The sequence below is a fragment of the Humulus lupulus genome, chromosome 7, assembly GCF_963169125.1.
Source record: "Humulus lupulus chromosome 7, drHumLupu1.1, whole genome shotgun sequence".
Taxonomy (NCBI): domain Eukaryota; kingdom Viridiplantae; phylum Streptophyta; class Magnoliopsida; order Rosales; family Cannabaceae; genus Humulus; species Humulus lupulus.
The window spans coordinates 183,662,045-183,688,644 of NC_084799.1; the positions used below are offsets into that span (position 1 = coordinate 183,662,045).

At 35.0% G+C, this 26,600-nt stretch overlaps 2 protein-coding genes across 2 annotated transcripts; both read right to left on the reverse strand.

The window, feature by feature from the left end:
• Positions 1 to 2,521: 2,521 nt before the first annotated feature.
• LOC133788914 (receptor protein kinase TMK1-like) lies at positions 2,522 to 6,495 on the reverse strand. Its single transcript, XM_062226570.1, has 2 exons — positions 3,694 to 6,495; positions 2,522 to 3,448 (listed from the first exon to the last, which is right to left on the reverse strand). The coding sequence occupies exons 1-2, from the start codon at positions 6,104 to 6,106 to the stop codon at positions 2,937 to 2,939; spliced, it is 2,925 nt and encodes a 974-aa protein (XP_062082554.1). The 5' UTR covers positions 6,107 to 6,495; the 3' UTR covers positions 2,522 to 2,936.
• An 18,509-nt stretch (positions 6,496 to 25,004) lies between these two features.
• On the reverse strand, positions 25,005 to 25,889 carry LOC133792434 (uncharacterized). Its single transcript, XM_062230341.1, has 2 exons — positions 25,728 to 25,889; positions 25,005 to 25,637 (listed from the first exon to the last, which is right to left on the reverse strand). The coding sequence occupies exons 1-2, from the start codon at positions 25,887 to 25,889 to the stop codon at positions 25,005 to 25,007; spliced, it is 795 nt and encodes a 264-aa protein (XP_062086325.1).
• Between the last annotated feature and the right edge of the window lie 711 nt (positions 25,890 to 26,600).

Sequence of the window (26,600 nt, forward strand, 5' to 3'; positions counted from 1 at the left end):
ACGAGTTAATCATATTAAATATGAAAAGAAATATCAAATTTGAAGGAAAAAAATGGAAGAACACTTCATTAAAAAAAGGAAGAAGAAGTAACTATGATTTTAGTAACATAAGTAACTAGTTACCATAAAGAAACCATAAATATACACACACTAGAACGTGAAAGTAACCAGTTACCCTAAAAAATATACACACAAAGAATGTGAAGGTAACCAGTTACCCATTTACGTTTTTATATTTTTATTAGTTTTCTTTCCAAATTTTGGTATTCCTATAAATGTTACAGTAAAAAGAAAATGCTGAAAAAATTAATTTGAATTTTTTTTATATATATAGTGGAAAAAACTATAAAAAAAATTACAATAATAAAAGATAATAAATAAAAAATAATTGAATAATTATGTAATGTTAAAATATGTGTGAAAAAAAAATAGAATGAGAAAAGAATAAGTACAAAAATGATAAAAAATATGAAAAAAAAACAAAAGAAATGATGAATGAAAAAAAATAGATGAATAAATAAGAATGAAAAGAAGAAGAAGAAAAATAATGGAAAAATGAAAAGAAAAAAAAATATGAATGAAAAAATTGGTAGAAAAAAATGAAAAAAAAATGGAAGAAGAAAAAAAAAATAGAAGGAGAAAATAATAAATACAAAAATGAAGAAAAAATAGAATGAAAAAAAAATTGAAAAAATATGGAAAAAAAAACAATACAAATGAAAAAAAAAAGATAAATGAATAAAAATGAAAAAAAAAAAGAAGAAGAAGAATGAAAATAATGGAAAGAAAAAAAGATGAAGGAAAAAATTGGTAGAAAAAAAAAAGAAAAAGGAAAAAATAGAAGAAAAAACAAGTAAGGAAAAAAAATAATAAAAAATTGATGGAAAAAAATATAAATAAAATTACTTTCAAAATAAAAAAAAAACATAACTATGATAAAAAAAATGTGACATTTCCATATTTAGTTAGCTATTAATTGTGTTTCTCATACTTTAACTTTTTCTTTAATAAATTTCCCATACAAATTAAGTATAACTCCCATATTTTTGCACATTAATGGTATAAAAGCCATATTTTTAAAAAATTCCCTTTGTAAAATAATGTTGTACTGAACAATTATGTTCCACACTTTCACTTAGTCCTTTATATAAAAGATTATATTAACCCATCTTTCTAGAGGGTTATTTTAGTCACACACCATAAAAGTTATTTTTTTTATAACTAGTTTTTTTTAACATATATATAATAAATGATAAAAAATTTAATCTTAAAAATAATAATTTTTGTTTTAAAAATATTAATAATAATAAATTTTATCTGCCATCAAATTATATTGAAATATTTAAAAAAAAAAAATTCTTATCTATTATAATAATTTTTTTTATAGCACTTAAATTTAAAATTTGAAAATTAAATTATATTTAAATTTAACATTTTTCTTAAATATTATTTAATTTTAAGAATTATTATTTTTATTGAAAATTATTTATTTTATTAAATATTTATATTATTTATTTTAATAAAATTATAAATTTATGAAGATAATTTAGTCTAGTCCAATCCAGTCATACACTGCACTAAATACAGTATAGTACTAAGATAATTTAGTCCTACACAATACAATCACTTCTAACTAATAATGAGTCCTGTATTCTAAACGAGCCCTTAAGTGCATATTGTATGCAATCCAGGTAATAAATTTCCCCAAGAAGCTTTATCACAATATCAAGACGATGCTGAGAGAAAGAAAATAGATGTATATTATTTGTTTGACAATAGCTGCATTACTCCATCTTTATGGGATCAGTTCTCCGCTTAGAGAAAAGTTCTTTACTACACACGCTGGTCTGGAGTGTACTAAATTATTGTCGATGCCTAATATAATAATAAATGCATCTACTTACAAACGTTGATCTTTATGCTAATTAGAGATTATTTCTTATGGGTAAGCTGCGGAGCAAGCAAAGGTGTACACAATACCCCTCAATGGTGTTGTAGTACAAGGGAATCAAAAAATCTTTCCCAACTTCAGTTCCAAGAAAACTTTTATAGAACTTTTTAAATTCATGTAGGTGTACATATAAATATAAATAGAGTTAACAATTAAAAAAAATGTACATTTTGGTCATTTTGTATAGGATTAATTATGTAATTAAATTGATGGGGTGTCTTTATAAAAATTAGGAGTGTAAATATAACTCCCCAATAAAAGGAGCATTACACTAAATTGGTGCAGAATTTGATGCTCTCTTGCAGCAAAGATTCCACATCATTTGGTATTTTTTTGTTGTACTATTGGAAATGCCCTTACATGTTATGTAGGCTTTGACATAAAGTTGTATGCAATTTGCATTTTACATTTGTTCATGAAAGTTTAATATGGTTATCTTGACAATATTTGTAATATAACAGTGTTATTCTGAACCGACCACATTTTTCATGTAACAATACTTAAAATTTATTATCCTAAATTTGCATATAGGGCAACTTAAGAAGAGATTTTAGTCAATATAAGTGTAAGTTTCATAAAAAAAATAAATATATAAAGAAATAAAGTGTAAGTTCACATACTATAATCAGAATTTTCATAGGAGTAACACAGAATATCTAAATGAGAACATCTCAATATTGATTCTTTACAAAACTGTCTTCTCTATGTAACAAAAACATGATAAACCACACCTCAAGCAATTTGAACGAAGTTTCTCCATCTACAATGGTGTCTCAAGCAATATATTTTCAAATATAATGAAACAAAGTTCAGAATCACATCGACAGTGGCCTTTTGAGCACTGTAAACTGTATGTGAGAACCAATGTTAAATGTTCATCATCATGGCCTAGAAAGCACATGTATCTCTTGTATAAGTTAATAATTTTGGGTAGAAATATGCCAGATAAAGCCATTGATGGAACTTTCATAGCATCATTTTTTACTCATCGAGCATCAGTTGATCTCAAGGAGTCTGCGAACCCCACAGGCCTGGCTGGAATACTCCCCTTGCTGTCATTGAGATTATTTTTGCAATAGCTATTATCCTCATTGCTTTCTATTTCTTGCCAAGCCTTAAGCAGCTGGGGAAGCGGTAGCCTATAATCAATGCCAGAACAACTATCTAACTCATCATAAACTGGTATCCACTTCTCAACCAATGGAGATAGCACATTCACAACGTGGCCCATGTCAGGCCGATGGTTTGGTTCCCTGGCAGTGCAGTGTCCGGCAAGCTCAGCTACTGTGGTGATGCTTTCTTCATCTGCATTATTAAGAGTTGAATCAACAGCAGCCATGAGCTTCTCCTTGCTTGACTTTATTTGCCAAAACCAATTGGCCAAGTACCGGCTTTCTTCTGACCGCCCTTCGTCTAGCGCCATCAAGCCAGTTAAAAGCTCCATCAACACAACTCCAAAGCTGAACACATCAGCTTTGGTAGTGATCTTCCCCATAACTGTGTAGTGTAGATAAAAAGATTGGTTTTAGAATAAGAAATAAAAAGAGAAATTGCATATGTCCAGAAAATGATATAGATGATGGTCAAGATTTTATTAACTAAAATTAACTCTCTTTGCAATAATGAAAACCATGGTAAAGATTATATTGATGAAACTCATTATGAAACTTCTAGTGTCTTTTTCCAGTTTGATATAGATGATGGAACCGAAAATTCACAGGGGGAAATGAAGAAAGAAATACCTGCATACTCAGGTGCAAGATATCCAAATGTTCCAGCGAGTTTAGTTGCAACAGAATTTTCACCATTAGGAGCAAGTTTGACCAATCCGAAATCCGAAACCTTGGCTCGGAAGTCATCCCCCAAAAGAATGTTGGAAGATTTGAGATCACGGTGTATGAAAGTTTGGTGGGTTAAGCCATGTAGATACTCCATTCCTCTAGCAACATCAAGTGCAATTATGAGTCTTCTTTTCCAAGATATAGGTTCCAAACATAAGCTCTTCCAATGGAAAAGATGTCTACTAAGGGCTCCTTGAGGCATATAATCATAAACAAGAAGCCTCTCAGTGCCTTCAATGGTGTACCCCAAGAGAGAAACCAAATGTCGATGTCTGACCTTGGATAGAACAGCAATTTCAGCATCAAACTCTTCATGTACTTTGTTGCTACTTAATCCACCTTCCATTCTTTTAACAGCTATTCTTGTTCCATCTTCCAGCTCCCCCTTGTAAACAGTTCCAAATCCACCACGGCCGAGCTCATTTTCAGGTGCAAAATCCTTAGTCGCCTTCCGAAGAACCTGAACCGATATAAGGAGATTTCCAGCTTCAATCTGCCTTGAGTCAGTGCCACTGCTGCTGATAGAACTAGATGCAGTTGGAGTGAATAAGCTTCCAGTAGTGTTATGTGAAACTGCTATCTTAACCATATTGTCTGGATCAGATGGATCTCTAGGATGACTCACAATTGAACTAGGAGCCTCTAATCTTTCTTTCCTCTTCCTAAAACAGTATATAGACAGAAATAGAGTCATAAAAGCAACAAAAGTAGCGGCACCAGAAATTCCAACCACAGTTGTAACTTGTTTCGATCTTTTAGATTGTTCCGGCTTCGATTCTACTTCATCAGGATTAGATCCATCAGAAATAGAAGCTGGAGATGGTCGAGTATTAGATGTTGGAGAGTGTAATAATGAGTCACTTGATGGAGATGAGGAGGGAGGTGTTGATGCTGGACCAGGCAATGGACTTCCCACAGGTATGGCAGCTGGAGTTGTCTGGTTTGCAAGCAAAAACAAAGAATTTCCATCTATGATGAGGTTCACACTATCTCGAAAGCTCGGCAGTGGAGGCTCAAGATTGTTTCCAGTTAAATCCAACAGTCTCAAATGCTCCAATTCAATTAAATTCTCAGGAATGGTACCATTTAAATGGCTTCCCGAAAGCCGAATTTCGATCAGAGAAGTTAAGTTGGCAAGTGAAGGACTAAGAGTGCCATTCAGCTTACGTCCAGGCAAATTTAGAATAGAAACTTTGGAGTCTGGATTACAACTCAAACCGATCCATGGACCGGCGCACGGATCATTACCAGACCACTCAGAAACAAGCATGTCAGGGTAATTTACATGATGAAGAAAGTCTAAAAGTGCAGTAACTTCTGGTGCACATTCAAGATCAGGATCAGGTTGACAAAAAAAATTGGAAGCATAAGAAACGTTACCAGCCATGAACTTTGGTATGGGACCAACAAACAGGTTATTGCTCAAGTCTAATCTGTTGAGGTCCATATTGGCCAAGCTTTGAGGAATTGGTCCAACAAGCCTGTTTCCATTGAGGTTGAGCTCCTTGAGTGAAGAAAGGTCACCAATATTCTCCGGAATCATTCCTGTGAATCGGTTCCCATGTAGCCAAACTTGTATCAACAAAGTCATGGACGCTATCACATCGATTGGACCAGTCATCCCCTCACCATCTTGATCATTCAACCACAAAATCTGCATCAAAGTCTGTCCAAAACTTATAGGAATCTCACCAGACAATCTGTTGTATGAGAGTTTCAGCACCATGAGGGAAGGCAATGTTGCTAGAAAATCCGGAACTGGACCAACCAAGTTACACTCAACTAAAGAAAGATTATTTAATTGAACTGATTCTGCTAAATCCTCAGGAAGAGACCATCCGGTTGTGGCATTAAAAGGATTGTGATCCAAAGCCAAGACTCGAATATTGGTAAGACCATAAAAGAAATCAAATGGGATTGTGTCAAATTCATTGTTATCTAAGTAAACAAATTCCAAATCTGATAAGCCACTAAAACTAGGTAATTCCCCTCTGAACTTGTTTCCTTGGAGGCCTAAATTAGATAGTTTCGAGAGCTGGTTAAAATTCTTAGGCAGAGTTCCCTCAAGACCCAGATTCTGAACCTGAATCTGAGAAACTCTATCCCCAAAACAGAACACATGAGGCCATGAAGGAGGGCCACAAGGGTCATCATCTCCATCATCTGGCCATTTGAGAAGCTCAGCATTATCTAAACCTTTTCTGAAATCATTTAGAATTTTAACATCATTGGAGTCTGTGACACCACAACACACCCTCAAGAGACACAAAACCACAAGAATGCTTAGCCTTCTAAGCTTATCATCTTCTTCCATGGCTACCTTCAACTAAGGATTCTCGTACAATACAAAAACACTTCAATGTATGGAAAATGATGATATGCCACCTTGTTCCTATCACAAAAATGCATTAAGAGAAGTAAAAGAAAGATTCAGAAAACAGAGAAAAAAAGCTTGAGGAGAAGAAAATGGGAGGTTTCATGGAGAATGTGGAGAGCCCAAGTGGGAAAAAAAAAAAGGGAGTTCAGAGGTGGGAAAGATGAGACTGCTAGAAGAAGATTAGCTTGAGAGAATGAACCCTAAAAGTCTGAGTAGTAGTAAGATTAAGAGTGTAGGACTCCACCATGTGACAGAATTTCTCTCTCTCTCGCTCACTTTCTCAGTAGCTCTCAGATTGCTTTCTTCTCTTTTTGTTCTGCTCATTTCTTTTTACGTTGCAATTTTGATTAAATTCTTTTCTGGTACATTTATTGTCATAAATTTGTATAGATACTGTGTCTTCGTTTCCAATAAAAAAGTCATTATCATCGGTCATGCAGCGCATGCATTTACAATTTCATAACGAACAATAGTCAATTTTTCTTTAAAGTCAGTCAAATTTTGAATACTATTGTATGGCCTCAATATATAAAAGGTATAAAAATTGAAGAAAAAGATGTGATGAGGAAGACGTGATGCTCTAATATATAACATATAGCATCAATTTCTTTATTCAAATAGTTATTGGTGCCAACAAATTATTATTCTCAATCCAAGTATCTTTCAATGTATAAATATATATACATATATATTTGTTAACTAAATTTTAATAATAATTTATAAATATTTTTATTTAATTTAGTTGGAGATTTAAAAAATGGTGTGGGACCAGACCAGATAATAAAGTAAGCGAAAATGATGATATACCTTGGGGAGTAGTGAGGATCAGCGAAAGGTCCGCTAATTAAGGATGGAATTCTCTCTTTTTTTCACTTTATTGGCTGAACTTCCATTCCAATTTCAACCACAATTCATTCATTTCTTTCTCCCGTCGATTCCGTATCTAAATCTTTCTTTATTAATACTATTCTCTGCACTTATGGCCTTTGTCTCTAAAAAGCACAAAACACCACTCTTCTTGTTGCAAAAATATGATGATATATATAATAAATGTAATAAAGTAATTCAACAAACTAATTGTAATAAATATATTGTATTTATAACTTTTTTAAGGAAGATTTTGTTCACATTTATTTTATCTTTCCATTCTAAACTTATCATTTTATAAATTGACATAATTAATTATTTTAAAAAATATAAAATATTAATTTTGTAATAGGCTTAGACTTATAACTAGTCATTATCTATCTTTTTTTTTTGTCGGGCAGTCATTATCAATCTTAATAAAAAAAAAGTTTTGACATATTGTAATTTTAACAAACATGTAATTTAGATAGGGAAATTTGTGTATCTATGCATAAAAGTGTCCTACCACTTATTTCATGTTAGTTACACATCACTCTTTTATATTAGTATTTCCTTAGATTCTCAAAATGTCTCTAACATAATATAGGATACTCTTTTTTTCTCATATTGTCTTCTATCTCTCACATTTTCCCTTCTCTCAAGCTCTCTCACTTAAAAAAAATAAGGCAACCACCATTTATTCTCTCAATCTATAATAATTTTAGAGCTCATCTAATATTTATTTTTTGGGCAAGTGTTGAACCCTATCAAGGCAAGAAACTCCATTTTGGGTTTCGGAACTTAGGGTAGAAATCTTATTGGTAAGTATATTTTCGTTATATTTAGTGAGGAAATTTGTTTATTTACATTGCTTTAACTATTTCGAATAATTATGTGTATGCATTCATGTTTTATTATACTATTTTATTGTCGGATTGGTTCTTCAATTATCTACGTTTTTTCTGGGTTTTTTGTCTGCCTCGATGAGTTTCGATGAAACTTGACATGCCTCGATGGTTTCACATAATCAAAGGCTCGATGGTCCTCGATTTGCCTCGATGTGTCTCAGTTGGTGTTAGGATTAGGGGACCTCAATGATGCCCGATTGTCCTCGATGGAATTCGATAGATCCAGATTCATTTAAGTAAATAGGTCACCCGATGGTCATCGATGGACCTCGACATGCCAAGAATGATTGAATTAGAGAGATTACCTCGATGGTCCTCGACTTGCCTCGATGGACATCAATAATTACTCATGTCTTTACTTGGGAAACCACCTCGATAGAAAACGATATACCTCGACAGGAGTCGATAGCTTTACCTCGATGGAACCCGATGCTTTGCAGCTTTTTTTATAATATTAATTTTTGACCCTTTTTTTCAATACTGATTCTACTGTTTCCATTTTTTTGTTGTTGCATACAATGGGTTTGAGGACTCGAAGATAGGGATTGGATTTTCAGGGATGTTGAAAATCAAGTTCTACCTTTGGAGAAGGGTGTGACGTATGAGCAACTACTTGACATTTTGTACAATGAGCTTGAAGTAGATAAATGTGTGTACGACTTGAAACTTGAGGTCCCGTACACATGCCTCTCACAACCCTTCAAACCTAATGTTATGAAAAATGATAGCATGTTTGTGCATTCATAGGGTTAGCATCGAAATCTGTTGAGAAGATGATTCATCGGCCTCCCCCAGCGATAATAAAGAGGTTTGATTTGAAGAGAACATTTCTCCCCCATGTCCTGGTTGTCGGAAAACTTATACAAAATCTTTATTTATTTTCATGTAGATCTAATATTAAACAAATTAATATGAGATAACCTAGAACATGTTTCTAAAATTGAATTCAAAGAGAAACAACGATAAGAATACTTACAGTATACGTAGCGGAATTAGTGAGTCATTCCTTTAGTTTCTCTAACCCTTGTATCCTTTCTGTCGCAGAGTATTATCAAGAAACTGAACTGATCTTCAATTTTCTTCACAATCTTCCAAAGTATCCTTAGAATCACCTAGACTAGAGTGGGCAATTCTCAACACATGAGATAGATACAGAGAGAAGAAGAGAAAATAACAAAGAGGCTCAGAAAAGGACTTGTGTTTAGAGAGAATCTAAAACCTATTAGAAAATCTGACTACTGAACTTATGCACTTATCATAACTTGTATCTTGACTTCTCTCTAAGCACTCCTTTTATAGACTCAATTAGGCCATTTAATTTAATTAAAAAATAAATAAAATAATAGCCAATTTGAAGCCCTAAGTCGACATTATCATGGGCTTTAGGCCCGTGAAATTTCCCATTTGATTATAAGCCCATTGGACTCAAAGTCAAGGCCTGTATTATTTTCTATTGATTTAATTAATTAAATAATTTTTTAAATCCTTTATCAAATTAATTATTTATAATTTGAACCTTGATTTAAACTTATTTATTAATTTAGATACCAATTTATCTTAATTAATAAGTCTGCCATAATTTCTCTTTTATTCTCAAAATTACATAACTCTGTGAAGCTATCCAAAATTGACCTGGTAAATTTTGATAATTAAATCAATTAATTGAGACTATCTAGATGATTTTATCCAAGGTACAATGGGGACCATGGGCCTATGAAATCAAGCTCCAATAAGTTATCATAAATCTAACAAATAAATTTACTAACTTATTAATTCCTCGTGACTCCATTATAGACTCAGAATTGCACTCTTGAATTCATAGAACGCTCTATAAAAAATATAGATACACTATTAATTATCCATTATTATAACCATAATTGTCACTCAATCCTATGTAGACGGTATACAATGAGATGTGACTAAAATATCGTTTTACCCCTCATTGTATTTTATCCTTAAAAACACTTAGTTCCTTGTAAATGATATTTCAGTAAACTAATTTAATTACTGAAATGAGATCTCTATCATTTAACACCTTGAACCAAACTAAAAGAAAACCATCATTTTATTTCTTCATCAAAAGCTATAGATGTTCATATCTATGATTAACACCCCCACTCAATTATACTACCGAGTTCCCAAGATGTAAGTATGGGCTAGTCCGTAAGGTAAGCTGGTAACGAACAAGTCAAAGAACTCAAATAATACAATCAGTTAGAATACTAATCACTTAGAATTGAGATTGAATTGACCTATGGTCAACTATATGATATGACTAGAATAGATAATAACGATATGTTTACTTATCTTATCAACTGTCAATATCGGTCCAGTCCGATGTAACAAATACATCTAATCTTATCTACTTTGCTAATGTTCTGGAAAGAACATAACACCACAATGTGTAAGTAGATCATATCGTAGATTGGCAAGTCAGTGTAAATCCTGTGCACTGACTAATCTTAGGACTAACTTATTTTGAACATATAATCATATTTATATTCCATTGTGATTACGTCACTATAAATGCGATTAGTTATATGCTCGAGATTTAATAGAAGTTTATATTAAACAAATAATCATGAAAATAAAACATGTGAGCAAAGTGATTGACCAGGTCAAAAAGTGATTTCTATTCCTTTCTTGATAATAAAATTGAGATTACAAATGAATTGTGTTTTAATTAGGGAATAAAACCCCAACACTGGTTTCAGGGGAACTCAAAGTGAGGTTGAGACATTTGTTCCAGAGACAAATCCTCAAGTTATTGTCCATGATGATATTCTTGTTAGAGATTTGCCATATGTTCCTGACACAGCAGAGTATGATCCTTATGACTACGATCCTTATGTCAATGATGATCATGTTGTTGATGCAGCAGATGTTAATGGGTTAGATAATAGGGTAGATGTGCCAACCCAGAGTTCAGATGTTATGCATGTAGAAGTATTAGAGGAAGAATAACATAGAAGACAAGGTTGGCAAACACCTGTGACCAGCGTAGTCGTCTATGTCCAGGTAGAAATGAAAATAGTAGTAGATGGAGTTCTCCATTAGACTTAGGTGAAGATCGTAGAACTTGGAGTGCTCCTATGTTTACCAAAGAAGATATAGGGGCCTCTTATCAAAATCATCCTTTCTAAACTGGCACATCTTCTGGATAATTGCACCTTGGCAAGTTCTTTCATAACAAGCTTGAATTGAAAACCAAGGCAGCCATCTTTGCAATGAAGAATAATTTTGAGTTTATGGTGAAGAAATATGGTACTGATGTGTGGTACATTACTTACAAAGATCCTGATTGTGGTTGGAGATTGAGGGGAAAGAAAAAAATATGCAGTCTGAAATGTTTGAGATTACTGTCTACAACGATATACACATTTGCTCACAAGAAATCCGAGAGAAGGACCACTGTCAAGCAGCACCGTGGGTTATTGGCCACCTAATCAATAGGAAATTTGCTACCGATGGTACTCGGTACATGGCAAAAAACATAAGGGAGGACATGAAGCAACATTTTGAGGTTGAAATGAGCTATGAGAAAGCATGGAAATGCAGAGAAAAGGCACTTATGTATGTTAGAGGCACACCTGAGGATTCATACTCCAAGTTACCTGGATACCTATGTCAGTTGCAGTAGAAGAATCCAGGTACCATTACTGATTTTCTCACAAAAGATGGTTGTTTCTTGTATTGCTTCTTTTCCTTTGGTGTTTCTAGAAGGGGATTCTAGTGTTGTCGCCCTGTTATTTGTGTGGACGACACATTCTTGAAGACCAAGTATGGTGGCCACATGTTGTGTATTGTTGCGTTGGATGCAAACATCCATTTGTTTCTAATTGCATTCGGACTGGTGGACAGTGAGAACCATAACTCTCAGATTTATTTCATGAGAAAATTGAAGGAAGCCATAGGGAACGTGTACATCCAAGCTTTTATATCATACATGCATGCTAGCATTACTCATGCTTTGGAGGATGTGCTCCCAAATGCCTACCACGGTGCTTGTTACCACCACATATGCATGAATGTGGTTGCCAAATTCAAAATTGACCATTGTCATGATATAATTTGGTCTGCAGCATACGCGTATCGAAAGATAGATTCTCACAAGTTCTTTGAAAAGATAAATGTAATTGATCCTCCCATAGTTGAATATCTTGAGGGAATTGGTTTTGAAAGGTGGAATCGCGCATATTTTCCTGAAAATCGATACAATATCATGACGAGCAACTGTGCAGAAAGATTCAACAATAAAACCAGGGAGGCAAGGTCCTTTCCACTTGTAACTTTTCTTGAATTCATATGATTCACTCTTCAGGCGTGGTTTGCTGATAGGCGTGAAAAAGCAGCAAAAGAAATTAGTGTGTTAGCACCTCTGATGGATGCAGATTTGAAGTAAATTGGTGTGAAAGCAAATTTCCTAGATGTCAAACTTGAACAGGCAAAATGTTGGATTCGAATGGAAGATTTTCCATAAAAAAGTGTTAACTTTAAACAACACCAAAAGGCTAGGAAACATGGCTGGTAATGTTATCCAAGTGAAGTGGGATAATCCTATATTGATTTTAATGAAAAGAGAAGTAAGATTCAAGATTAAATTTCCCATCAACAACCCTATTATGGTTGGTAGATTCTTACTGGTGGAGGGTCAAAAGCACTGAGTTCAGTTCAAATTTGAGCAGCTCCTTCTACTCTGCTTCAGATGTGGATAGTGGGGACATGACTAGAACTTTTGTCAAAATGATATTGTCATGACAGAGCATCCAAATGGTCAACAATTCTCATTACACGGCGACTGGTTAAATTTTGAATCCAACATCAAAGATTGCTTCAATAACCCCAAGAATCTAGTGATAACGCTTGAATCGCTACGACTAATGTCTCAGGCAGTGGACTAGGGTGAGGCTCGAAGGTAATGAAAAATCCCTAATTACTTCTGAAAAAGGTCAATCAAAGACTGATGGAAAAATACCTCTAAGAAATTCAGAAGTAATAGATGAAGAGAGTTTAGATCGAGATTTTTAAAGAATAGTTCAGGTCTGTGCAAAATGATACTATCCATCCCAATCACATGGGATCATTCTCTTTGGGTTCATAAGCTATCAATGGTGGTAGGAAAAATGAAGGAAGGAAAAAGCAGTCAATCAAGGAAAAATTCAGGAAAATTGCATCTAACAAGCTTTGGGGGTAGCCCTTGGGCTCAAAAGCTTCAAGGGAGGGGATCCATGGGGTGATCTTGTTGTGTCCCTGTTAAATGGTGTAAGTGAAAATGAAACTTTAGAGAAATGTATTTCTAACAATGTGGATTTACCTTCTCCTTTTCTATCATCTGAATCGACGAGCCTTATAGGACAAGGTCGCTGATCACAATGAAAATCATGTGGCGGAATGTCCAAGGGATGAGGAATCCTTGGACATTGAATGCTCTCAAATTCAATATTGATTTTCACAAGTTGGATATGGTTTTCATATCGAAGAGTAAGTTAACTAGTATGCAAGCTAAGAATGTGACTCGAAGATGTGGTTTTCCTAATTATTTTTATGTGGATCGTGTGGGATTAAGCAGTGGCTTAGTACAACATGCATTAGGACTTTGGGAGGGGTTTGTTATGGAAAATTTGGACAGGGTTTTTGTTAACATGGACTGGAACGATACTTCTCCCCATCACAGGTTTATGTTTATGGATTGGTAGTGTTTTGACAATAAATCTATGATTTAGAATTTGGTGTGGAACCTTAGGATAAAGGAAAGGAAAAAAAATCTAGTTTCATTTTGAAGATGCTTGGGCTGACGATGCTAAATGTCATGTTATCATTGAGAATAACTGGTATGAGGGAGTCTTTTGCAATAGCTCGATTTTTCTTAAATCCAAAATTCTTAGATGTGGTACCAATCTTAAAAACTAGAATGATGAGAAAATAAATGATCTCAATAAAAGACTGAATGAAACTAAGCAAAAGATTTCAGACTTTCTCTGAATATGAGTTCTGAGAATTGGACTATTTTAAAGAATGAGGAGAAAATTTTGAATGCTCTCATGGATAAGAATGAGTTGTATTGGCAACAAAGGAGTAGAGAAATATGGTTAAAAAATGGAGATAAAATTCGAGTTACTTTCACCATAAGGCTTTATCTTCGGAAGAAAAAGAATCACATTAAGGGGTTGATTAATGAGGTTGGTGTTATACTGAGTAATCCCAAGATCTTTCAGAGCATTATTACAAGGTCTCTAAAGATATCTTCACTTCCATTAAGTCATCGACTGATCAAGTAGATAAAGTTACTAGTGTGGTGCAACCCAAGGTATCTTCGAAGATAAATAATTTTTTGTTGGAAGAATTTACCAATGAAAATGTAGTGAAAGTCGTTAAAACTATAATCCCATTGAAGGCTCCTAGAAAGGACGGTTTTCCGACCTTTTCTTTTTCAAAAGTTTTGGAACCTTACCAAATTTGATATGATTCAAGTGTGTTTGTTGGTTCTAAATGATAACATACATGTGAACCAGATTAATGAGACCCTTGTCACTCTCATCCCCAAGATTACAAAACCGACGAAGATTAAAGAGTATTTGCCTATAAGACTTTGTAATGTGGTATATAAAATAATCTCTGAGCACCTCATAGAGAGATTGAAAGTCAGCTTAGACTGTAAAAAATATGAAAATGAATGAATATAATTGTCATTGAATTACTGAAACAATTACAAGAGGTTTATACATGATTACAAAATCAAGACAAGTCTGTTAAGCATAATAGAATACAAATACCTAACTAACCAACTAGAAATAGATTAACTAATTACAATTAAGTATAGTGTCTAACACCCCCCCCCCCCCCCTCAAAGTGAGAGTGGGTAATGGAACCACTGTAAGTTTGTCTCGAAGTAATAGAAACCGAGCAGCAGAAAGAGGCTTTGTAAAAGTGTCAGCAGTTTGGTCCATAGAAGGAGCATGTTTGACAATCAGCTGCTTGGTGACAACCTTGTCACAAAAAAAATGCAAATCCAGTTCAACACGTTTAGTGCCAGCATGTTGACAGGGTTGGCAGACATCAAAACAGTGCTAAGATTGTCACACCAAATAGTTGGTGTTGCAGGAAGAGACACAAATAGCCCAGTAAGAAGAGATTGGATCCAGGTGATCTCGGTAGTGAGATGAGCATGGCTTCTATACTCAACTACAGTACTTGATCTGGAGATCGTGTGCTGTTTCTTTGAAGACCAAGAAATGATATTGGAACCAAGATAAACACAAAAATTAAAGGTTGAGCGTCTATCATCCGGATCTGAAACCCAGTCTGAATCACAGAAGCCAACAAGGTTGAGGTTGCTGCATCTCGTAAAATGAATGCCATGATCCAAAGTGCCCCTCAAATATCGCAATAACCTCTTCAATGTTTTCCAATGAGACTAAAGAGGATTATGCATGAATTGCGAAAGCTTGTTGACTGGAAAAGAAATCTCAGGATGGGTGATTGTGGCATATTGTAAGGCACCAACTAGACTTTGATACAAAGTGGCATTGGCTACAGGATCACTACCAAAAGCTGATAATCTTTCACCACTGCACATTGGAGCTGGCAAAGAATTGGCATTTTGAAGTTTGGCTCAGCACAACAAATCTATGATGTACTTCCTCTGAGATAAATGAAGCACATTATCTGTAGTAGTAGTAAGCTGAATACCAAGGAAATAACTGGCATTACCAAGATCCTTCAAAGCAAAAGAGTTGTTGAGTTGAAAAATCAAACTCTGCAATTCAGAATGAGAGCTGCCAGTCAATAATATATCATCAACATATATGAAAATGAAAGTGTATGAAGTTGTGTTGTTCGAACAAAAAGGGACTGATCTGAATGAGCCCCAACAAAGCCAAAATGAAGCAGGGTATCATTGAGTTTCTGAAACCAGGCCCTAGGAGCCTGCTTAAGCTCATAAATTGCCTTTTGTACCTTGCAAAATTTATTGGGAAAGGTAGGATCCTCAAAACTAGGTGGCTGCCTTATATATACCTCCTCATGAAGATGACCATTTAAAAAGGCATTATTGACATCAAGATGCTTGATAGGCCAACCACGAGAAAGAGAAATCGTCAAGATCACTCGGATAGTGGAAGGCTTAATGATAGGACTAAATGTCTCTGTGTAATCAAGGCCAAACCTTTGGTTAAAACCTTGTGCCACTAATTTGGCTTTATGCTTCAAAACACTGCCATCTGGTTTTTCTTTGACCTTGAACACCCATCTACAACCAATAGACTTTCTAGAAGTAAGAAAGTCAACTAAGGTCCGTGTATTATTTTTTAGGAGAGCTTGAAACTCTTCGGTCATTGCAGCTTTCCAATTATCATCATGCAAGGCACTATGAACAGAAAGATGCTCTTGGGAAGTTAGATAAACTTTGGGCTTATAAACACCACGCTTAGCTCTAGTGATCATGGTGTGTGTGTTAGTGGGTGCTGGTGGGATTGGCTCAGGTTCAATGATAGCAGAAGGTGACTCATGAGGAGGAGATGACAGTAAAATAGGTTGGGAATGTGAGGAGATGATTGGAGGCATAGACTGAGATGGTGTTGGTGAAGATTTTTGTGAAATGGAGGTGGTATGTGGAGGGGAAGAACGACACATGGGTATTTGAACAGATGTGTTAGAAACAAAAGACGATTTGGAGATGATGGTTTGTCTAAAACAAGTTTGGCATATGGAAAAATATGCTCATTGAATAAAACATCATGAGAGATATACAAACGACCATTTGGAGCAAGGCATTCATAGCCTTTATGTTTGATACTATAACCAAGAAAAAGACATTCAAGAGACCGAAAAGCAAGCTTATTTGGATTGCAAGGTCGTATATTTGGGAAACAAGCACAACCAATAACCCGGAGAAATGAGTAATCAAGTTGTTTATTAAACAAGACCTGAAATGGTGATAAACCAGAAAGAACTACTAATGGTAAACGATTGATAACATAAACTACTGAACGAACAACTTCATCCCAATATTTCAGGGGCATAGAAGCATTAGCTAGAATTGTTAGAGCAGTTCCAATGATGTGTCGATGCTTCCATTTAGCAGCACCATTCTGCCCATGAGTGGTAGGACATGAAAGTCTATGAGATAACTTTGAACCCCCCCCCCAGATTGAAAGGTTTTGATTTTACAATTAAATTCATTTTCAACTTGGTTTTTAAAATTGATAAATGTAGGTAAAGCCTCTGATTTTTGTTGTATTATTTATAATATAATGTAATATTATATTATATTATAATATAATGTTTTAGATTAAATAAATGTGACAAAGAGTGTCACATTTTGTAACATATACTAGAGAATTACAATATTTAGATATATGAGATATATCCAAATATGTAACTTACAAATAGGTGATATTTGGAAGTTACAAATATGTAACACCATATATGTTACATATTTGTAACTTCCAAATATCACCTATAATTTTGTAGATTTATTGTTACAGAATATTGAGATGAATTTCTTAAAGTCATATGAGAAATGGCTGAGAGATGTGATTTTAACTCTCATATTATGTATGGAAGTTACAAAATCAAGTGGGAATAAATTTGGAACGTTTTGGAAAATCGGAAAAATTGGTTGCTGGAAAATGAATAAGGGTCGCGGTGCCTGAAACAGGCGCCGCGACCCAAGTAGCATATTTACACTGAGGGCCGCAGTGCCTGTTTGTCAGGCCACGACCTAAGTAGCTGGCAGCATTTTCCAACTTCAGTTTTTATCCAATTTTGAACGTTTCCAACAGCCAAGTAACTCCCAAATCTCTATTTTAATTCCATAAAACATTCAATTAATCATTGGTAACAGCCATGGGGGCTGGTGGAATTTGAAATTCAAATGGTGTCTCAAAACTCTATAAATATGAGCCTAATGTTCACTTGCAAGACACAACATTTCTATCCATTAGAGCACTTGGCTAGAAACACTTTTAGGCTTGATAATTCCATAAAGCGTTTCCTATAATCTGTGAGAGATCCCTTAGTGCTTGAGTTAGGGGGAAATAAGCTTTTGGACAAAGGTTTCAAACCTTGTTCAAGTTGGTGATCCCCAACACTCTTCACTTTGGTAGTGTGAGTGAGAGTTGTTTCTATTTAGTTTGTTTGTTCTTTCTTTCTATTCTATTTCTCTTCATCTTCATCTTCTTCTCTTTTGTTTATTTGTCATTCTTGTTTTGAGTTGTAATCTTCTTTTCTTTATTTCAAACACTTTTACTTTACTTGTAATATTTTTGCTTTGAGTTGTATTTTTCACTATTCTATTCTTCTTCTCTTTTTCTTGTTCTTTAGTTTATTTGTATTTTCAGTTATAGAGTTGTAACCTTATTCAATCAATCTATATTTATTTGTAATATATTGTCTAGAGTTGTAATATTATTATCAATTTCCATTGAGGCAAAATAATTGTTCCTAACATTCAAAAGCTTATTTCTTGTTTGTTTCAATGAAAGGTGAGACCATCAAGATTATGAATCAAGACCTAGTGAGATTGGATAGGATTGATGGGTCCAATTTCACTAGATGGCAAGACAAAGTGAGGTTTCTTATAACCATTCTCAAAATCGCCTACATTCTAGAATCCACTCTAGAACCTCTCCCAAAACCATCCGACAAAGACACTCTCGAGGTGGTGGAGAAAAGAAGGAAGAGGGAGGAGGACAATCTCCTTTGTAGGGGTCATATCCTCAATGCCCCTTTCGATAGACTCTATGACCTCTACATTGAGATCATATCGGCAAAGGAGATATGGGATGCACTTGAAACAAAATTCAAGGCAGAAGAGGAAGGTACCAAAAAGTTTTTGATATCGCAATATTTTGATTTCAAATTTTTTGGTAATAAACCCATGCTTCCTCAAATACATGAATTGCAAATTATTGTTAACAAATTGAAAGTGCTAAAGATTGAGCTTCCCGAGGCCTTTCAAGTTGGTGCTATAGTGGCTAAATTACCACCAACTTGGAAGAGCTATAGGAAAAGAATCCTTCATAAAAATGAGGATTATTCTTTGGAGGAAATCCAAAAACATATTCGAATCGAAGAGGAATTGATATGTAGAGATAAACTTGTGAAGGGGTCTAATGAAGAGACTTCCAAAGCAAATGCGGTGTCACAACCAAAACATCCCAAAAACAAAGGGAAAAATGGTAATGACAAACCTTTGGGTCCAAAAACCAACCCAAACAAGTTTAAGGGCGAGAAGGGTCCTTGCTTTGTGTGTGGGAAAAATGGTCACTATGCTAGAGAGTGTAGGCATAGAATAGACCAACAAGGACCTAAGGTGAACGCAACTCAAGAGGAAAACATAGTTGCTACCCTTAGTGAGGTGAATGCGGTCCAAGGCAAGGTGAAAGGGTGGTGGTATGATACATGTGCCATCGTCCATGTCACCTATGACAAATCATTGTTCAAGACCTTTGAAGCTTCAAAGGGCAACCATGAGATTCAAATGGGGCAATGAGGGAAAATCCAAGGTACTTGGCAAATGTACCATTGAAGTCTTTTTCACCTCCAGCAAGAAAGTTACATTAGTGAATGTACTTTATGTTCCCGAAATGAGTAGAAACTTGATAAGTGGTGATTTGCTTGGCAAGCCCGGAATTAAAGCCATTTTTGAATCCGGTAAACTTATACTTACCAAATCAAATGTATTTTTGGGAAAGGGGGTACTCTTGTGAGGGTATGGTTAAATTGTGTACCAATGATGTAACTTTCAATGTTATCAATAAAAATGCTAATTTCGCCTATATAGTTGAGTATGATTCTTTGTTTTTGTGGCATCTTAGACTATCACATATAGGTTTTTCGACCATGAAAAGAGTAGTAAAATGTGGTATGATTGCATGCAATATTAAAAACTATGGTAAATGTGAAATATGTGTCAAGGAAAAAATGATTAAGAAACCATTTCCTAGTATAGGAAGATCATCTAATTTACTAGATTTAATCCATAGTGATCTTTGTGAATTAAATGGTGTTTTAACTAGAGGTGGTAAAATGTATTTTTTACTTTTATAGATGATTTTAGTAGATATACCTATTTGTTTCTTTTAAAGCATAAATATGAAACTTTTGATGCTTTTAAATTATATAAATTAGAAGTTGAAAATCAACTAAATAAAAAGATTAAGGTGCTAAGAAGTGATAGAGGAGGAGAGTACTTCTCTAATGAATTCAATACATTTTGTGAAGAAAATGGTATAATTCATGAGTGTACCGCACCTTATACACCACAACACAATGGTGTTGCCGAAAGGAAAAATAAGACTTATCTAGAGATGATAAATTCTATGTTGGTGTTTTCTAGGTTGAACTTCAACTTATGGGGTGAAGCGCTTTTAACCTCTTGTCACATTCTTAATCGAATACCGATGAAGAAAAACGAGATATCTCCATATGAGTTATGGAAAGGAAGAAAACCCAACATAGGGTACTTCAAAGTGTGGGGGTGTCATGCATATTGCAAGAAAAACGAACCTAATAGAACAAATTTAGGTTCAAGAGCCATAAAGTGTGCTTTTGTTGGTTATGCCAACAATAGTATAGCTTATAGGCTATTAGACTTAGAGTTTAATATTGTGATTGAATCTAGAGAAGTTGAATTCTTTGAGAACATGTTATGTGACAACAATTCTCAAGCTTCAACATCTCTAAAGGAGAATTTGTTATATGAGAACAATTCTCAAGCTTCTACATCCAAAATTGATTCTCAAGAGGAGAATTCTCAAAAGAATGTAAAGCAACCCTTTGAACTTAGAAGAAGTCAAAGGCTAAAAAATAATGAGAAAAGTCTAGTGGTGGATGACATAGATTCTCAACGAATTTCATTCTACATGGTAGAAGGAAATAGAGAGGAAGTTATTAGGAAAATTCCTATTGTACTTCTCGTTGAGGATGATCCTAAGACTTATAGAGAAGCTATGCAATCGAGAGATAGTGCATTTTGGAAAGAAGCCATCAATGGTGAGATGGATTCCATTCTTTCCAATAACACTTGGGAATTGGTAGACCTCCCACCGGGGTCTAAGCCAATTGGGTGTAAGTATGTATTTAGGAGAAAATACCCCATTGACGGCACTATCCAAACCTTTAAAGCTAGATTAGTAGCTAAACGGTTTAGGCAAAAAGAGGGTATCGATTATTTCGATACTTATGCGCCTGTTGCAAGAACAACTTCTATAAGAATTTTGTTCGCTTTAGCTTCTATACACAACTTGTATGTTCATCAAATGGATGTCAAAACGGCATTCCTTAATGGTGACCTCAATGAGGAGGTCTATATGGAACAACCCGAAGGGTTTGTCCTACCAAAATATGAGCATAAAGTGTGTAGACTTGTAAAATCCTTATATGAATTGAAACAAGCTCCTAAGCAATGGCATGGGAAATTTGATCATACCATCATGTCTAATGGGTTTAGACATAACAATGTTTGTATTCCAAAACTTGTAAGGGATATGTGATCATTGTTTGCTTATATGTGGATGACATGCTTATTCTAAGTAATAGCATGAAGGAGATAGAAGAAACGAAGATGTTTCTATCATCAACCTTCAAGATGAAAGATCTTGGAGAAGTTGACACCATACTTGGTATCAAAGTAAAGAAACATAGTGGGGGTTTTGCGTTAGGGCAAGCCCATTATGTTGAGAAAGTATTGAAAAAATTTAACTATCTCAAGGTTAAAGATGCCAATACTCCATTTGATCATAGTGTTAAACTAGAGAAGAATGAAGGAAGAGCGGTGGCTCAATTGGAGTACGCTAGTGCTATAGGAAGTCTAATGTATGTTGCCCAATGTACTAAACCTGATATAGCATTTGCGGTGAGTAAACTTAGTAGGTTTACAAGTAATCCAAGTGTGGATCACTGGAAGGCGATTGGAAGAGTCCTAGGTTATCTCAAGAAAACCAAAGGACTAAGCCCTCATTACTCCAAATTTCCTTCAATCTTAGAAGGATATACAGATGCAAGTTGGATATCCAATCTTGGGGACAACTTGTCCACAACTGGTTGGGTATTTACACTTGGTGGGGGTGCAATTTCTTGGGGTTCCAAGAAACAAACCTGTATATCTCATTCCACTATGGAAGCATAGTTTATAGCTCTAGTTGCTACCGGCAAAGAGGCCGAATGGTTAAGAGATTTGTTGATAGAGATACCCCTAATCAAAGAGAATGTATCCACTATATCGATACATTGTGATAGCCAAGCTACATTGGCTAGAGCATACAGCAGAGTGTATAATGGGAAGTCTAGACACATTAGTCTAAGACATGGATATGTAAGAGAATTGATTCAAAGAGGATTCATCTCAATATCCTATGTGAGAACAAGTGAAAATCTGGCAGATCCTTTCACTAAGCCACTAACGACGGATCTAGTGGCTACATCATCTTGAGGGATGGGACTTAAACTCCCTAAAGAGATTCACGATTGATGGTAACCTATCTTAACACTAGTTATTCAACTAGTGTTAGGTTCAATAGGTAACAACAAGTCAGTCAAGTGAATATTAGTTGTACTCAAAACAAGTCCCATCTCAGATGTTGAGTACTTGTGAGTTACCAAGTTGAGGGTCAAAACCTAAAGGTTTTTTAATAGAATTCAGTCTTGTGAAGACAAGTATTTTTGGTAACAAAATACTATAAGAATTCTTCCTATATGGACCTAGGGGTGTTGCTGCCTCTCATGAGAATGAGAGTATTCTCAAGAACGTCTATGAATGGAAAGTGCACTTGGCCATTAACGGTGCAGAGCGAGACATAGAGGTCTCAAGTGAACATCGCAAAGGTGTGTGTGTTATCACCGATTTTTCAAAATGAAAAGATGGTTCAATGCCTAGTGCAACCAAATTTTCGACAAATTTTATGATAGTTACACTATAGTAAAGTTCAAGTTGAAAAACACTTTTCTTTATGCACTAATGCAATGACTCCTATAAGAGAGAGTTCTTATTTAATCAAGTGGGTGATTTTTTATATTTTAAAAATATAATGATTGATTAAATAAGTGTTACAATAGATAACTATTTAATCTAGTGGGGGAATGTTATATTATTTTATAATATAATGTAATATTATATTATAATATAAAATTTTAGATTAAATAAATGTGACAAAGAGTGTCACATTTTGTAACATATACTAGAGAGTTACAATATTTAGATATAAGAGATATATCCAAATATGTAACATATTTGGTGTTACAAATTTGTAACTTCCAAATATCACTTATTATTGTGTAAATTTGTTGTTACACAATATTGAGATGAATTTCTTAAAGCCATATGAGAAATGATTGATAAAGATGTGATTTTAACTCCCATATTGTGTATGGAAGTTACAAAATCAAGTGGGAATAAATTTGGAACGTTTTGGAAAATCGGAAAAATTGGTTGCTGGAAAATAACTAAGGGTCGCGTCGCCTGAAACAGGCGCCGCGACCCAAGTAGCATATTTACACTGAGGGTCGCAGCGCCTGTTTTTTCAGGCCGCGGCCCAAGTAGCTGGCAGCATTTTCCAACTTCAGTTTTTATCCAATTTTGAACGTTTCCAACAACCAAGTAACTCCCAAATCTCTATTTTAATTCCATAAAACATCAAAATAATCATTGGTAATAGCCATGGGGGTTGGTGGAATTTGAAATTCAAAGGGTGTCTCAAAACTCTATAAATAGGAGCTTAATGCTCACTTGTAAGATACAATATTTCTATCCATTAGAGCACTTTGCTAGAAACACCTTGAGGCTTGATAATTCCAGAAAGCATTTCCTATAATCTGTGAGAGATCCCTTAGTGCTTGAGTTAGGGAAAATAAGTTTTTGGACAAAGGTTTCAAACCTTGTTCAAGTTGGTGATCCCCAACACTCTTCACTTTGGTAGTGTGAGTGAGAGTTATTTCTATTTAGTTTGTTTGTTCTTTCTTTCTATTCTATTTCTCTTCATCTTCATATTCTTCTCTTTTGTTTATTTGTATTTCTTGTTTTGAGTTGTAATATTCTTTTCTTTATTTCAAACACTTTTACTTTACTTGTAATATTTTGCTTTGAGTTATATTTTTCACTATTCTATTCTTCTTCTCATCTTCTTGTTCTTTAGTTTATTTGTATTTTCAGTTATAGAGTTGTAACATTATTCAATCAATCTATATTTATTTGTAATATATTGTCTAGAGTTGTAATATTATTATCAATTTCCATTGAGGCAAAATAATTGTTCCTAACAATTTTTCCCTGAGTAGATAAACTCATGTATTTCCAGAATAGGCATCTATGAAATGTACATAGTACCTATAGTCATTGGAAGAGACATTAGGGGCTTGACCCCATAAGTCAGAGTGAATAAACTCTTGAGGATTAGTATAAACTGATTCAGAAGAAGAAAAAGGTAGCCTATGTATTTTTCCTTGACAACAAGCATTGCAAAAATCAGTTGTTGTTTTATTAATTGTAGGAATATTACAATTTTTCAAAACAGTGCTTACAGTTCTAGCAGAAGGATGCCCAAGTCTGCTATGCCACAAATGAAAAACAAAATTATTACAAGTGAGAGGAACATCACTAGAGGAATTATTACAAGAATCAGCAGTATGAACAAAATTTGAGGAAGATGAGTTGGACAAGGAATGAGTATCTGATGAGGAGTGAGGAGACGCATGAGGCTTGAAAAGATGAAGATCTTTAGAGGGAAAAGCATAGAGACCCTGAGTGAGTTGACCTCACATCAAAACCTCATTGGCAACCTGATGCTTAACAAGACAGTAGTCAGGGAAAAATTCAAAGGAGACATTGTTATCTTTTGTAAATTAAGAAACACTGATAAGATTTTTGGTTATGGTGGGGACATAAAGAACATGATTCATGACAAAAAGAGTTGGAGTAGAAGAAGTGTGAAAAATGGTCTTACCAACTTTAGTCACATGAAGACCAAACCCATCACCCACATGTAGTTTATTTGGCCCATGATTTTCTTGTGTCTGCGTGATGTTGGAGAGATCATTAGTGCAATGGTTTGTGGCTCCAGAATCGGGGTACCATGCACTGTCATTTACATGGCATCCAAAGAAATCAAGGCAATGTGTTGTGAAGCAGACTTGTCCAGAGGAGAAGCACCATACCCTGGAAACTCTTGATTGAAACATTGGTAACATTTGGAAGCTACATGACCAGGACGTAGGCATAGCTGGCATGTAGGACACCCACTTGGCTGGCCACTACTTTGTGCTGAAAAAGAGCTGATAGCGGAAGAGGGACCATGCATGATGGTTTGGGAACTGTTGAAGCGTGGTCTAACACATGTAGCATATGGGTTCCAACTGGGTCTGACAAAAAGTGAGGCAGTAGTAGACCGATTATTACTGGACAAGGCACCTCGTTTTTTAAAACCAGAAGAATAGGTCAAATTAGCAACAACAACAGATGAATCCAATTCATTTTGGTGCTTCTCAAGTTGACTTTCTTGGGCGAGTAACAAAGATTCGATCTCAGCCACAGTGTATGGTTGAGAACGAGAGTTGACGGAGATGATGAAGAGATCATAGTCAGGAGGAAGACCTTTGAAAATGGCAACAATGTGTTCTTTCGAAGTGACTGGATGACCCACTGATCCAAGTTTGGTCTTGAGACGAAGCAAATAATCATGAATTGTCAAGGAGCCTTTCTTGAAATTCTTGAGCTGAATCTGAAATTGATCCACTTTTGCATTTGTGTGAATAACGAAATACTCTTCCAAGATTTTCTAGATCTGAGCAGAGGTGCCACAACCAAATACTCTTGTCAGGATGGTTTTAGTCATTGAAGAATGAAGCCAAGTGTAAAGTAACTGATCTTGTTGTTCCCAATCAATAAACGCTGGATTGAGAGTTGAAGAAGATTGATAAGCTTTTGTGAGATACTGCAGAGAAGGAAGAGAGTCTGGATCAATGAACTTCATAATTTTGTGACCTTTGATTGCACCAAGAACCTAAGGACGTAACGCCCTGGTTACCCCAGAACAGTTACGGTGAACAGTGAACCGGAAAGTTGACCCGCTACCCGAGTCCTTTGGTTAAAAACGTGATCTAAGTGTTATTATCAGGTTAAGGTGAAAAACCAGTAAAAAGGAAAGGATACATTTCATTAAGTATATAAATTGCTCATGAGCCATTCAAAATGTTTATAAGTTATTTACAATACAAAATGGTCTCTATTGTTTCAAATTTACAATCCCCACCGACCTAAGCAGCAAAAATAGGGTAACCCCTAGTACCTCTGAGAACTCCTTGGCTGTGGTGGTTAATCGGCCAAATATGTACACAACACCGCCTAAGCTCTCCACTCAAGGTTGGGTGAGCTTCTCTTTCCCTTTACCTACACCACATAGCACCCATGAGCCAAGGCCCAACAAGAAAACACAATAAAGCATGATATGATATCAACAATGATCATAATAATCATCCAGGACTAACAGTCCAAAACAGATAGGCGACAGTAGCAAAAGTCACAAAAGTGGGTACAACTCCCTTTATCCATGTGACGATAGGGTCACCAGGGCTTAACTGATAAGTTATCCTTTCACAAGTTTGATCAGGATAGGTGTATGGTGAATAGTCACCAACATAACCTTCCTCATGACCATAGAGTCATAACCTTGGAACATCGTTCC